The 15,131-nt window shown below is 36.8% G+C and overlaps 1 protein-coding gene across 1 annotated transcript in view; it reads right to left on the bottom strand.

Moving 5' to 3' along the window:
• LOC117421140 (guanine nucleotide exchange factor subunit RIC1-like) overlaps positions 1-15,131 on the bottom strand; it is a 126,013-nt gene that overhangs the window by 73,517 nt on the left and 37,365 nt on the right. Inside the window, exon 2 of the mRNA XM_034035124.3 lies at positions 7,406-7,513. Coding sequence (XP_033891015.3) covers positions 7,406-7,513 — 108 coding nt within the window. The remainder of the gene's footprint in view (positions 1-7,405; positions 7,514-15,131) is intronic.

Here is a 15,131-nt window from a genome sequence, read left to right as displayed (position 1 = left end):
CTGCCACCACCATGCTTCACGGTAGGGATGGTGTTCTCAGGATGATGTGCGGTGTTAGGCTTGCGCCAAACATAGCGCTTAGCGTTGAGGCCAAAAAGCTCTATTTTGGTCTCATCAGACCATAGAATCTTCTTCCACTTGGTCCCAGAGTCTCCCACATGCCTTCTGGCAAACTCTAGCCGAGATCTGATGCGAGTTTTTTCAACAATGGCTTTCTTTTTGCCACTCTCCCATAAAGGTCAGATTTGTGAAGTATCCGGGCTATTGTTGCCATATGCACAGTGTCTCCCAGCTCAGCCATGGAAGACTGTAACTCCTTTAGAGTTGCCATAGGCCTTTTGGTGGCCTCCCTGACTTGTGCCCTTCTCGCCCGGATACTCAGTTTTTGAGGACGGCCTGTTCTAGATAGATTCACAGTTGTGCCATATTCTCTCCATTTCTTAATAATGGACTTTTCTGTGTCTGGGGGATATTCAATGCCATGGAAATGTTCTTATATCCTACCCCTGATTGGTGCTTTTGAAGAACCTTATTCCGGATTTGCTTTGAATGTTCCTTCGTCTTCATGATGTAGTTTTTGTTAGGAAATGTACTAACCAACTGTGGGACCTCCCAGAGACAGGTGTATTTAACCTGAAATCATATGAAATACCTTAATTGCACACAGGTGGACTCCATTCAACTAATTATGTGACTTCTAAAGACAATTGGTTGCACCAGAGCTTATTTAGGTGTGTCATAGCAAAGGGGGTGAATGCAATCAATTATTTTCTGTTTTATATTTGTAATTAATTTAGAACAATTTGTAGATTTTATTTTTCACTTTGTTGATCAGTGGCAAAAACTCTTAATTAAATCCATTTTGATTCCATGTTGTAACACAATAAAATGTGTAAAAGTCCAAGGGGGGTGAATACTTTTGAGAGCCACTGTATATCCAGAGGTTAAAAACAATGTGGCACTCAAATGGTACATGTTCACTCGATACCACCTGTAATGAAGCTTTATTGAGAGAATCATAAGATCCAACTTTACAGACATTACGTCAAAGCATGTGGTCTGTATGATTGATAGTCAGGGGTTAAAGCAATGCGGTTGTGAAAGGGTTTGTTTTTACAGGACAACACTGGTAATGGAACTGAAGTACGAAAATGAAAGAATAAACATTGCTGTTCACTTTATTTCCTCCTCATCCAGATCCACTAAAGAGATGAAAACTCAGCTGTCATGCAAAATATTTGGGTTGAACAAAAGTTCCAAGCAGCACAGTGAAGTAACTTGTCCAAGGATTATTTTAGAACCAAGTTGGAATTATTATCTAGTAAACTACTATTTAAACACAAGTACACTTCATACCTACAACAATCCTCTGCTAGTATCATTATAAACCCATATGTGAATTCATGGTGGGACTGTCAACAGTACATGCTCTGTTTCTCTTCCCTTAGTGTACAGTAGAAGAGCTCTATAAATGCCATTTCCTGTGGGTGACCTCTGTTACCATGGAAGCTGCAACATTCCACAATCCTTTAAAGCATCATCCAGATATAGTGCCTGAGCCTGATCTCACTAGCTCTCAGTACTTAAGCAAGGCTGGGTCAGTCCTTCAATGGGTTTGCTCCAAGAAAAATCAGGAGCTGCAGGAAGTGGCGTCTGTGGATCAAAAGGAAAAGCATTCTTCCCTCTGGACCAGAGCTGTGAAGCACAACAGGGTAATTCACTCCCTCTGCTTCTTCTATAGAGAACTTCCTTCAAGCAAAACTGACATACAGTATTTGTCAGTGATAACCAGAGGAGCTAATGATACTACTGTACTTCCATTATGTTTTGGTGAATTCTGCATCTTAACCATTGAATTTGCAATAATGGTAACTTTATCTTGGTAACTGAAAAGTATACAATCCCTTTATTATTTTCCCTCACCTCTTATGTTCATCAAAATACTCCATGCAAGGGGACACGGTACCCGTGTCCTGTATGCACCCATGGTTTGTCTGTAGTTACAATACTGCTTAGTTTAATGGTCTACTGGTTGCTTGTTAATTCTTGGTATTATTAATGGTGGGTACCGATAGTTTTTTTTCCCAAAATTACCATAGCTAGAGAAAAATAAATAAATAAATGTGGTCGTTTAAATCTCCCTACTACTAGCCGATCGTATTAAATATGATTTAAAAAAAAGAGCTCCCACTTGTTAAGTTTGATATTAATTATGCTGATGCAGTTTTAGGAAATATAACAAAAGCAGGACTTCACTCCCCACTTTCCTAGAGTTTAGTGTTCTGGCACAGAGAGCAGAGCACGCACAGCTTGCAATATTGAAAAAGCAAGTTAGTTAGTTCGGGGAGCTTAGTAGAAAAATACAGGCAGTGCTTTAAGCGAGACAAAACAGTGAATTATGATTCATGAATTTAAAAACCTGATAGGTGCTGGAGAGCAGTGAGGAATGCCTGGTTGAGTAGAATGGTTGGTTGTCCTTTGATCTTTATGGAATTGTGCTTTTGTGGATTCTATTGCTATGCCTTTTTGTTCTTCGTTCTTTTAGACAGAAAAAAGGTTCAGTTTGTAGCTTCTAGTGTTTGTTTCTTATTGTTACTGTTAAAAAATTGTAAAAAAAACTTTAATAAATGAAGAAATAAAATGAGGTGTACCATAACATTAAGACTTTGTACTTCATTTCTTCTCAAAATTTCCTCTAGGACCTTCAAATCTTTTAGTTGTGGATCCTCAATGGGAAAAAGTGTTGGAGAGTCCTGTCCATAGCAGAACACATCCTGGTGCTGTTACAAAAGGCTCCATTGCTGTGCTAACTCAGTGCTATCTCCACGCAGATTATCTATTAACCGGTAACGTATTTAGCTGACTTGAAACCTGTTTGCCTAATGCTCTTCAAATTTTAGCTGACAGAACATTTCTTCAAAATACTTTGATTTCACTGTTTTTTTTCCTTTAGATTTACTGCAGTTGCTTTCAAATTACTTGCTCGTCTAACTTTTATTTGTGTTCTTTATGTATTTGATCAATTTTATGTGATCATTTAAAACTGCTGATGCATCTCCCTGAACACGCTATTACAGTGCAAGTCTCTTATTGGCCTAGAATTGTGATTAAATGTGTCCCAGTTCAACTGACTCCACTGAGGACTAAGCAGAAACCAGCTTGATTTCACTGTTAAACTTGGGTAAAGCACATTTTCAAATTCCTTCCATATAGTTCATTTATATAATTTACAGACAGTTAGAGATACTAAAGTAGGAATGACAAACCATAACCATATGAACTCATTGAAATTTACCTAAATCTAAGTTGCTTGCGTGCCCAGCAGCATACTGGACATAGGGTGTACTGTACAGCAGGCAGAAATATTTTTGATACATCAAACAGTTAAATATTAATCCAGCACAGACTCTGTATCATCACAAGATACTATTCTTAGGTGTGATCCATCTAGGAGTTTTACCACAGCAGTATTTAACATGAAAATACAGGCATGGAGTAAAGTTATTAAAATGATCAATGTGGAATGATCTTGGCAGCTAATGAGCAGAATGTACGATATGCTCTGACCCCACCACAAACACAGGCACCAGGAGATCCCCTGGCTTAGCTGGCTGACCTCTCAGTCGTTACAGGTCACTGGCTCTCGCATCAAAACTATTAGCTTTCAATGACGCAGGGGTCCTATTGAAATCTGGTTAACCTTTGAGCTGATAAAAGATATACACAGATGGATATGAAAGTGCTAACAAACAGGCTGTAGGGATTACAGAAAAACACATTACTCCCTGCTATGTTTTACATACTCCTACAACATAATTTATCATAGCTGGGACTGTTCTAAAACTTTTTTTATGTTTCATATTGGTTCCCCAACATTAAAACTGTTTTATAGATCATTACAACTTCTGTTTTCATCACTGACCCCGTCTGGTCCAGAGAGGATGCGTACAGGGGAGTTTCTGTTCATCAACATGTTCACACAACATTTCCATATGGGATATTAGACATAGAAATAGGCTGACCTACTAATCATTGCTGTGTGACTTGGCAAGTAGAGTTCTTCTTGTATTGTTATTCAGTTAGTATCCCACCCTTTTGTATTTTTACCAAAATGAATGAAAACTATTAGTAGTCTCACCAGGACAGGCATGAGGCACACTGCAACCATCTCTTATCTCCAGCACGATCAGGCACAATACGTTTCTATGATAATATACAGCATTGAGTAACATTAGCTGATGGAATTCAATGCAGACCTGCAATTAGTTACAATTATGCTGCACTAGTGTAATTACAATTACACTAAATAGTAACATAAATAGCTACACACTAGCATATTTACTCTGTTTATTCTACTAAGTAGTAATCACAGGTACAAATACAGAAACATACTAACATTTTTTCAAACAAATGGGGCCACTAAAAGTGGTTGAAAATACAAGAATGTTCGCTCAATGTAAAACACAACATGGAACTGAATAATTAAGGTTGGAAAGGTGTATAACTGAATAATTATTGATCAATTATATGGTAATTTCAATTGCAATTACAAATACTATTATGCAGGTGTGCCAAGGTTCAGCTACAATTAAAATGACACTAACTGCAAAGAATTACAAATTACATAATTACAACTGTAATTGACCCAGGTCTGATTTATTGATGATGCCACATAGACTCCATACTTGTACTTGCTAGAACCAAAGTCATTGTATTTTGATCTTGCTCTTAATTGTATTATTACTTGTACTGTGATTCTTGAAATGTATTTTTGTTTACAACTGTAAGTCGCCCTGGATAAGGGCATCTGCTAAGAAATAAATAATACATAGCATTTGCCAACCTTGCCTGCTCTGCATGGTACAGTAGGTCCCATTTGATTTATACTGCTGACCCTACTATAAAACAGCAGGATTAAGAAGCAGAGTTAAACTCTGAACTGGATCATGGCCACCAACTGTGGATAGTCTTTACCCATTCAAACATCAAAACAAATAGCTAGTCTTCAGATCCACAGTGCTATTCAGAGCTCCTGTTCACAGTACATTTTCCATGTCAAAGCCATTCCTAGGCTTTTGATGTTGTCCTCCAGTGCCTCGAGTTTTGACTTGCAATAAAATTACATTTTGTTTTGAAGCTCTAGTCCAGGCCCATCTGTGTTTCTGGATTTTAGAGCTGGGGAATTGAGACATTTTAATGAGTAATTATGAGGGATGTGGTGGCTTGATACTAACAAGTCTACTGTACATACATGCACACAGTGACTTTGTGCTTAGAGAGAAAACTTGTCTCTGTATAACTAGCATTAGTTTGACATTTAAGGTGTTAAGATCTTCCTTTGACTCACTGCTATAAAAATATCTCAATGAAAATCTGTATTAAGTTGCTTATTTTTAGTTTTTTGCTATAAACTGGTGATACTACATTAAAAGTCTGTGAATTTCCCATAATTTCACTCAAACCAGTACTGAAAAGGCTTTTCCTAGGAACTTTACAGTAAGAAAATAAAGAAATCATTCTCCTTAGGAAGGTTCCCTATGGCACACATAAACCCATGGTTACAGTAAGCATGATAAATAAATTACATCTTATTTACTGTTTGAACACTGTCTGACAGTGGGACAATGGGCTGCCCCATTTAAACAGCTTGTTCCCCGATTCCCTACTGTTCTCTAAACGGAATGCTGAATTCTCCATGGAGCCCTGAACATCAGAAAGCTGAACCACTTTATATTTTCTGGGGGTTTGTTTTATCTTGTAAAAGTCTTTGAAAAGATAGTTGAAACACAGAGGCTGATCACTTGCTTGAAATACCCTTACTTGGCAGGGAACTGTCAGGCTTTCTCTCTCACTAGGTCAAAATTGATCTGTATCATTGATACGGCCAGAGATTAAAACAATGTGGCAGTGAAACGGTTACTGGACACCTGTTATGAAACTAACGAAGAAAGTCACAGAGCACAACTGTGTACCAAATGAGGACACCATCTCAAAGTGTGTCATCTGTATCATTGATATGGTTTATAGAAGTTAGATATATGTACCTATAGAAATAAAAACAAAGCATACAACCAAAGTATCTTCAACATATGAAATAGGGGACCAGTGATAATTCTTCTAATGCCAATAAGAGGTAAGGAAATCGTTTTTAACCAAGTAAAATGTTACAGGAATTATTTTTATAAAAATAGTCAGACTCCTGCCTCTGCAGCACCCAGCATAACATTAAAGCATTTCAGGAAGCATGCCAAATGGCTAGGCTAGCTGCACTATTTGTAATGGACACATTTGCCTTGGGTTTTCAGCACATTCTGACTGAGAGATGTGAGTCTAAAGTATGAAGCCGAAACAAAAACCTATGAAAAACATCACACAATTCAACTCTCAGAGGTATTCTGTGGGCTCAGTTCCCACCATCTGGTTTAGAACCACTTCTGCATGAAGAATCTAAAGAGTTGTGAGAAGAGATGATGTTTATTTGACTAAAGGGGAAGGCATGCCTGGTTTTGTCATATTTTGTTTGGTCCAAAAGGGAAGTAAGAACTTCATATGAAAAGGTTTAAATAGCTAACATTCTTTGTGCTCCTTTTTTTCTTCTCTCAAATGCTGAGGAAGCAACAGGCTTTGTGCTTTCCTAATCTTTGCCGTTTACAGAATGTGAAGCCAGTTAAAAAAAAAAAAAAAAGCAGTGCCCCTCGAATTTATTTAACTGAAGTAGCTGATGCACAGAAGGGGCACAGGGTAATACGATGTAGCAAAGCTTACTGCTTACCACCTTTGATAAGATCATTTTCCATCACACTATAGTGGCAGGGAAAACCTAGGCATTCTCATGACAGTGTTCACAAACTCACAGATGGATTTCCTAGTCAGATCCACTATACACATCAAAGCTTTTGAGCTATACTACTACAAATTAAAGATTCCAAATTGTATAAATTCTCTAGTTTATACGGATGGCAGGTAATTTATTCATATAGTACCGTAGCTCGAAAAGCTACTGACTTTTATAGGGATGCCCTTTGCGTGTGACAGTTTTCATAGGAGGCACCTTTTTCCAATGCTGGGTATAGATGACCTGAAGTTTAAAAGCCAAAAAGATCTTTGCACTGAAAAGTATCAAAGCTGTTTGGTTTTCTCAGTTTCAACAATAGAGGTGACGTAGACATATTTACACCACCAACAGCACAGCATCCCTTACACTGCTAATAAGACTTGTCCAGATAGGCAGTGCAGTGACTAGAGAAAGCTACTGCTATTGAAAACAACCTTGAATCAAAAAATCTAAAGGGAACATAAGAGGGGTCAACAACAGTTTGTACAACAGCTCCAACTGCAACTCTAAAGCAGGGGTGGACACTAATACTGCATTCTGTTAAAGTGCAAAGCAACATAAAATACTCACTGCCACAGCTATCATGGTGCTGTCTGGCCTCCATTCTGCCTGCTGGTAAGACCCAAACTGGGAGGCCGCCTTTGCCGACTCTTTGTAACTTACTATAAGAACACTGGGCTAGAAAAGAAAAGAGAAAAAGACACAAAATCAGTTAAATGCTGGACTGCAGGACATTGTTCAGGTCTGATTTTTTTTTTTTTTTTTTAATAAAATTCTATTGAAAAGGTATGAGAATGGCAGATAATAAAGGCAGAGAAGACATTGAGAAAGACTTCTAGTCAAAACATTTGTAATTTAAATGTCAAGTTTAGATTAGTAATAGTTCATACAGTATACCACCATTCAGTATTTTCCAGTTATGAATAATCTATGCAGAAATTGGTTGAGGGTCATTCCACACCAAATGGACTACATTTTTGGATCTTCCCCACTGACTCAGATTTTATTGATATTGCATAGATACAAGTATAATTTTGCAAAACTATATAATATACTGTAGCTACAATACAGTCTAGCTGATAATTTACATAGAAACCTGTTTTGCTGTCTGTTCAATCAATTATTTGCTGTCTAAATGCATGTAAACCTACATAATACCTTTAGTGAGTGTGCTGAAAGAATGCTATTTTTAATGATAAAGTGCGCCATAATAAAGCAGATGGATACATTCTACATTTCTCTTTATTTTTTAGACTTAACTATGACATATCAAAAACACAAGTGTGTACAGTCACTATAAAATGTTGACTTCAGTGACAGTTAAACGAGTGACGCATATCTGATTATTTCATTTTGGCCCAGTCCAACCCTTGTCCGTTTTTCAGGGAACACAATATATTATAATAATATATATATATATATATATATATATATATATATATATATATATATATATATATATATATATATATATATATATATATATATATATATACACATACATATATATACATATATATACACACACACACACACACATACACATATATATATATATATATATATATATATATATATATATATATATCAAAAATACATAGCTGAAAGGACTGTGTTTTAAAATAAGTAGACTTCCATTTAGATGTACTGTATTATTTTTGTTGATACAGTACTGTATTTTCAACAGAATAAGTATTTTAATTCAGAACGATATGCTTCTGAAAATATCCCTTGCCAAAACAAAAGAGACAACACGTTAACTGCAATACAGTACATACTTTTAAATCTGGTACGTACTGCAGCAGTATGTAAAATTTCCCATTAAACGACCTAACAGCAAAATTAAATCAAAACATTATCCATGCACAGAAATGCATAACATGTAAAAGGCAATGCAAAACCAAAAGATTAAAAAAACACACACAACACAGTTTCCAGAATTAAAACAGGTCTTCAAAATAGCAGAATATAGTGCTCGATAAGACCCTAATGTCACAGTTCACTTGCAAATGAAGATGCACAAAAACAAAAACTGTGCAGTACTAAAATAGGGCCAAACAGATTTGCCAAATGCAGTTTATATAAAATTACAGTATTCAGTGAGTTATATTACAATACATTGAGACAACTGTACAATAGAAGCCCCCATCATTCAATGGACATGGGTCTTCATATGTTCTATAAAATAGAGACATTATTACATTTAAGAATCCAAAGAAATAATGAAGCCTTTGGAGGATATTGTTTAAAAAAACCTCACTAAATTGATTAATTAAATTGAGTATAAAAAGTGACAGCATTCCCCCCCACACGCTAATATTAAACATACAGTACTGCATTACAAAATTACTGTAAAGACAAGAAATAACATAGGGCCCAAATTACACAAGTCGTGTTGCAAACAAATAACATTTGCTGTAGCAACAGTAATAACCAACATCAAATCTATGTTGTAATTATTTGAAATCCACTTAGTAGTTGTAATGTAGCACTCAAAGTTTCCATAACAACCAAATCAAAAAGGTGTTGGAAGTTAAAAATCAAGAGGCACAAAATATATTGTACAGTATTGCCTATCCACCTGCCTGACTTCTTGCAGGCATGGTTTTTTAAAGCGAAGTTACTGGAGCTCTGTTGAAACCCCTAATAGCTTGTAAACCTGGAATCACAACCACACATCACATCCTCCACCACAACAGTACTGTAAATCCAACACAGGAGCTACTGTACCAGTAAAAAGCCAACAGTTTGATGTTAAATATTAGGTACTTACTCTGTACTGCACAGACTGAGAACTTGTTCCCATACAGTAGGTTTTGTTGAATTGAATATTAATAGGAAAACTTATGATAATGCAAAATGTGGTTCACAGAGTTCTCATGAAGTGACTGCAGCACATGACTGAGTAACAATTACCACACTGAAAACTAATCACGGTGATGATTTGAATAAAAAAAAAAACTAATTAAAAAAGGAAAAAAAGGAGAGACGAGTCTTCAAGGTTCGAGATCAAACTGCTTGTGTACGCAGGTGGTGTAAGCCTTTAATCATCCAAGCACAGTCATGTAATTCTGATCCCAGTTTCATTTTCTAAAGGGGTATTCATTCAGTTTAAAATCATTGTTTAAAATACAGAGATACAGTAAAAAAAAAGGTGTAGATAAAATAAGGGACACCTTTTGTACTTTCCAGTAATAATAAAACAATTTAAAAAGATTGTCACCACAAATCATTTCAAACTTGACTTAACACACACAATATTATCACTGACTAAAATTTAAAGGAAATTCATTTCAAAGTAATTCATGGAAACAGGAAAACAGCCATGTTTGCCGAAGAGAATAAATCCAGATCCACAATTAACCACAGGGGATTGTTATATCGGAGTGTTTGAACTTTAAGTACTGGTCCCATACAGGACCAGTACACTATACATTCCACAAGTTGATTCTATAAACTCAGGCAAATACCAACAGTATAATAACTTTGAATTCCTGCTAATTAGCAGTAGATGTCCTACTGGAAACGTGCATGTTTTAATTGCAATTTAAATCCAATAAATGTTATTTTAATGTTTTAATGTGTTTTTCTTCAACATGCATTTCAAATACAACTTAAAAATGTATTTTTACCAAATCATTGTTAAGCAATGCCACAATCTCATATGAGAAATGTATTTGAAATGCATTTAAACATGTGAAAAATGTGTTCAGGATATATAAAGTTCAAACACAGTATGTTTAATGAAATCCACTCTGTTCCTTACATTAAGACTTTTCCTGATGTATAAAATTGCACTCCAGAGGAAACGTTGCCTCCTAGATTGGATTAAAATAGAACCAGAAGTTTCACCTAAAACTCCTTGTTATCCTTCCTTATTCAAGCAGGTGAAAATGTGTTTGTTTGTTTGCTCATTATGTATAGAGTAGTGCAAGCTTACATTTCCTTTGTAGACCTAGCATATGGGATGTTTTGGTTACTAAAGTGCTCCAGTATGAAATTAAACATTTGCTCAGTCTACAACACATACAAAATGAATGTAAAAAATCTAATCATCACAAAGTGTGCGTTTATAACACAAACGGTGTTATCCTTAATATAATAGTTATCTATACTTTAGATAATAATCATAAATGCATCTTGGCCCAGATCTACTTGTTTTGCGAAGTGTGAACCATTGTTTTCTCAAGGGAAAAAAACTATTAATGTACCAGCCATATTTTTAAACATGTTGTTTGGAGTTCTAAAGCTACATAACACTGAAAGCAGGTTGTGTGGCACTTTCACATCAAAATAAACTATCAGACGTTTGTGTAGCAAGTAAATACATTAATTTTGACATCCCATGAAACATGTCCTACTTCAATGCACACACTGGGGCAGTTCAATAATCTACAAGCACATAACTTTATCAGTAAATAAGGTTAAAACAGTACAGTACAAAATAACAAAGGCCCTGCAACACATCACATCTTAAAATTAAACAGTGCTTTTGTTGCACGCAGAGGTGAACAGTTTTAGAACTAGATGGGTTAATTTTCAAGGTTGGTAACTTACGTTGTGTAAACCAGTTAAGTCAGCATAAACAATATTATATACTTCTCAACTTTTGCTAGGGATAAGGACTTTCAACAACAAGGAGTTTCATACTGTAACATTTATTGAATGGCTGATTGTGTTAATATACAGTTAAACTTGTAGAAAATGATGCATAACAAAAATGAAGTTAATAAAGAGTCACTGTCTGTGTTTTTGAACAAGGCCATCACTCTGTATGTCTGCCACAAGACAATATGCAACTTTAATAACGCCAGCAAATCCCACTAATCAGATACTGTACACATTGTTGGAGCTGGGCCCATTCTTGGGTAAGGGTGTCCTGGAGCTCATGCAGAGTGCTTGCTTGCAGTGGACAGGCTGCTATCGCTCTCTTTAGCATGTCCAAAGCATGCTCAATAGGGTTCAGGATCACAATATCTCACTGGCCAAGTTATCCTCTCAATTGCTTCCTTTTCATGTCATGACAGATCCTCTTCATTTTCTATCGTGTTCTGTAACATGATGTGGAAAGAAACGTTCACCATGCGGTCTGTAAGTATAATCAAGACAGAATGTGGACTCGTCAGTGACAGGAGTGGCATCCAATCAGTGATGTTTCACCTGATGTGATCCCTAGCCCATCTCAAACGTTCCAGGATTTGTCAGTCAGAGGTAAACGGATTAAGGCTCTTCTGGACCTCATACCAGCCCCATGAAGCTATCTATGAGCCGTCTGTGTAGAAATTATAACCGGTTACATTATGAAGGTCATTTCTCAAGCTTTCATGAAAGGTCACCATCATGACTCAATTTGAATATGGTGATCTTCCTAAGGAGTTGAGGCTCTTCTGCACCGCACACCATGTTGCCTCCTAACAATGCCGCTAGTTTGGTATTGACTCCACATATAGGAGACCACACTTCAAATTCAATAATTGGACGACATGAAGTTGTTCCTGTCCATGTTGTCCTAATTACATAACCGATGTCTAATTTGTCTCTGAGCCATTACAATTAAAGCTATGACAGTTTTAACCAGGCACTCTCACGTGTACCACATTTTGTGGGTACACCAATCTGCTTTCAAAAATTGAAAATGCAGTCATGCCATTTATACCCCAAGCTCACACACAGAGTTCAACAAAAGACATGGATTGTGTGCTGACAGGTGAAAAGAATAACTGGCTGTCAATATCTGTCACAGACAGGAATTTAATAACCATGTTTTTAATTTGACCAAAAGGTTTGACCCTCAGCAAAAGGTGAGTAGTGTATTTAAGTGACACTAGTTGGCTATATTGTGAAGTTCACATTTTCTTTCACAGAGCAAGTTGCTCATTTGCATAACCCGTATGCTTATATATAAAGCACTAGCTGAAGTACCCGGCGTTGCCCGGGGAAATTTAATATTTCAATATTTCATGCACGACAAATTGGGGAACGGTAGCCTTATGGTTTCCTACAAGTTACCGATCTTGGGTGTCGCACAATGCACTCTGACCCCTTAACCTTTTTTTAACAATTTTTTGGGGGGTTTTGCCATTTTTAAAATTTACATTTTTGTTCTTATTTTTTTTGGTTTTGTGGGTTTCTTTCATTTGAGATACATGGCTACTGTGGTGATCTAGCAATGGGGTTACTGAATAAAATACCCCGGGGATCAAAATTTTGTATCCAAACATAGCCCTCGACCTCCCCCTGGACGAAAGAGGAGGCCATGCAAAGTTTGGTTGCACTGGCTCCTGCGGGGTCCGAAAGCATAAAAGGAACAGACAAACTTTCTTCTTTATATATTAAGATGTGGCACAGGGTGAAGCTGATCACAAAAAAAGGCCTAGTCACTCTCTAAAGAATTTGGCACTGGACAAATATCCACAGTTTCATTCATCTTCATTAAGACACATATTTTACCTAAATCAAAATGTGAAACTGCAATCTCCTCGTCAGTATTTTCCACTTCACATAAGAATGGAAATTTTAAGGAATAATTTTGCCACCTTCCACTAAATTTCTTTACAACCTGTAAAAGATTTAGGACAACAACAACAACAACAACATCTGTTCTATCTAGAAAGTGGACTTGTAAGATGCCAGTAATGAGTTTGAAGTACGTTAGGGAATTCAGACAAAAACCGCGCCCCTTGGAAATCACTTCACCAGTTTGCTCACACCAGCTACATCCATATTCACCACTCAACTGAATAGCATTCTGCAAGACAGACCACGCAACAGAGTCACATGTACAGGACACTGGAAACAGTCTGCTCACCACATTATTCTGAGAAAGTGTTTTTTCACATAAACCCCTCATTGCCTAACTTTACAGTTTCATCAACAAATGGTCTTAAGAACATATCTTTGAGTGTTTTAGAACTGCCAAATAACAAAGATGCTAAAAAGGTGTGTTTCCTATGCAAATCTGTGACGATTTCATTTATAAAAAATTGAATTGGCCATACAGAATAAAGTGAGTCAGTGAGAAGTCAAATTATTTTTTTTTAAACGGGAAAGTGCAAGATTATAAATACATCCTTCAGGGATTACATATTGATTTTCCTTTGTATTAAAATTGTTTTCTATGTAAAATATGTTTTGTGAATGTCAACAAGATGTGCATTCATAATTGAAACAAATTTTGTAATTATATTATATAGACACACACACACAGTGGTTGTCAGAAGTACTCACTCCCTACCAATAATGTCACATTTTGTTGAATTACAAATAATGTATGCACAGTTTTTCAAACAAACTTTTTTATTCAAAGCTGTAGTGGTTAAACTGAATACTGTTATATGAGGAGGAGGTTAAAAGTCAGCAAAACTTGCAAAGAAAATGTACAAAATGAAATTTACTGGTTGCATAAGTATTCAGCCCCTTAAGTCAGTACTTGGTAGAAGCACCTTTTGCAGCAATTACTGCTATGAGTCTTTTTGATAGGTCTCTACTAGCTTTGCACAGTAGGATGGTGAAATATTTGCCCATTCTTCACAGGACAATTGCTCCAGTTCTGATAAGTTTATTGGGAATCGTCAATGGACTGCAATCTTAAAGTCTCGCCATAAACTTTTGATTGGATTCAAGTCAGTACTTTGACTGGGCCACTCAAGAACATTAATTCTCTTCTTGTTCAACCACTCCAGTGTGGCTTTGGCTTTGTGCTTCGGGTCATTGTCTTGCTGAAATGTGAATTTCCTCCCCAGTTTCAGAGTCTTGGCTGACTCAAACAGATTTTCCTCAAGGATTCTTCCCTCTGTCCTGACAAGCTTCCCAGTCCCTGCTGAAGAGAAGCATCCCCATAACATGATGCTGCCACCACCATGCTTGACAGTTGGGATGATGCTGACTGGGTGATGTGCAATGTTGGGCTTGCGCCAGACGTAACGCTTGGAATTTAGACCGAAAAGTTCAATTTTTGTCTCGTCTGACCATAAAACCTTTTTCTACATGTCCGCAGTATCATCTACATGCTTTTTCGCAAACTCCATACCTGCTTTAAGATGAGGCTTTTTGAGTAATGGCTTCTTTCTTGCCACCCATCCATACAGGCCAGCTTTGTGTAGGGACCGGCTTATTGTTGATGTGTGAACAATGACTCCTATCTCAGACACAGAACTTTGCAGATCTCTCAAGGTCATTGTTGGCTTCAGAGTGACAACCCGAACCAGTTTCCTGCTTGCCCGGCTGCTCAGTTTGGGAGGGCGACCTGATCTGGGTAGTGTCTGGGTGGTATGATGCATCTTCCACTTCTTAATGA

This window comes from Acipenser ruthenus, chromosome 1 (assembly GCF_902713425.1).
Source record: "Acipenser ruthenus chromosome 1, fAciRut3.2 maternal haplotype, whole genome shotgun sequence".
In the NCBI taxonomy this organism is placed as follows: Eukaryota; Metazoa; Chordata; class Actinopteri; order Acipenseriformes; family Acipenseridae; genus Acipenser; species Acipenser ruthenus.
Note: the sequence above shows the minus strand (reverse complement) of the source record. Positions and strands in the feature narration are given on the sequence as shown.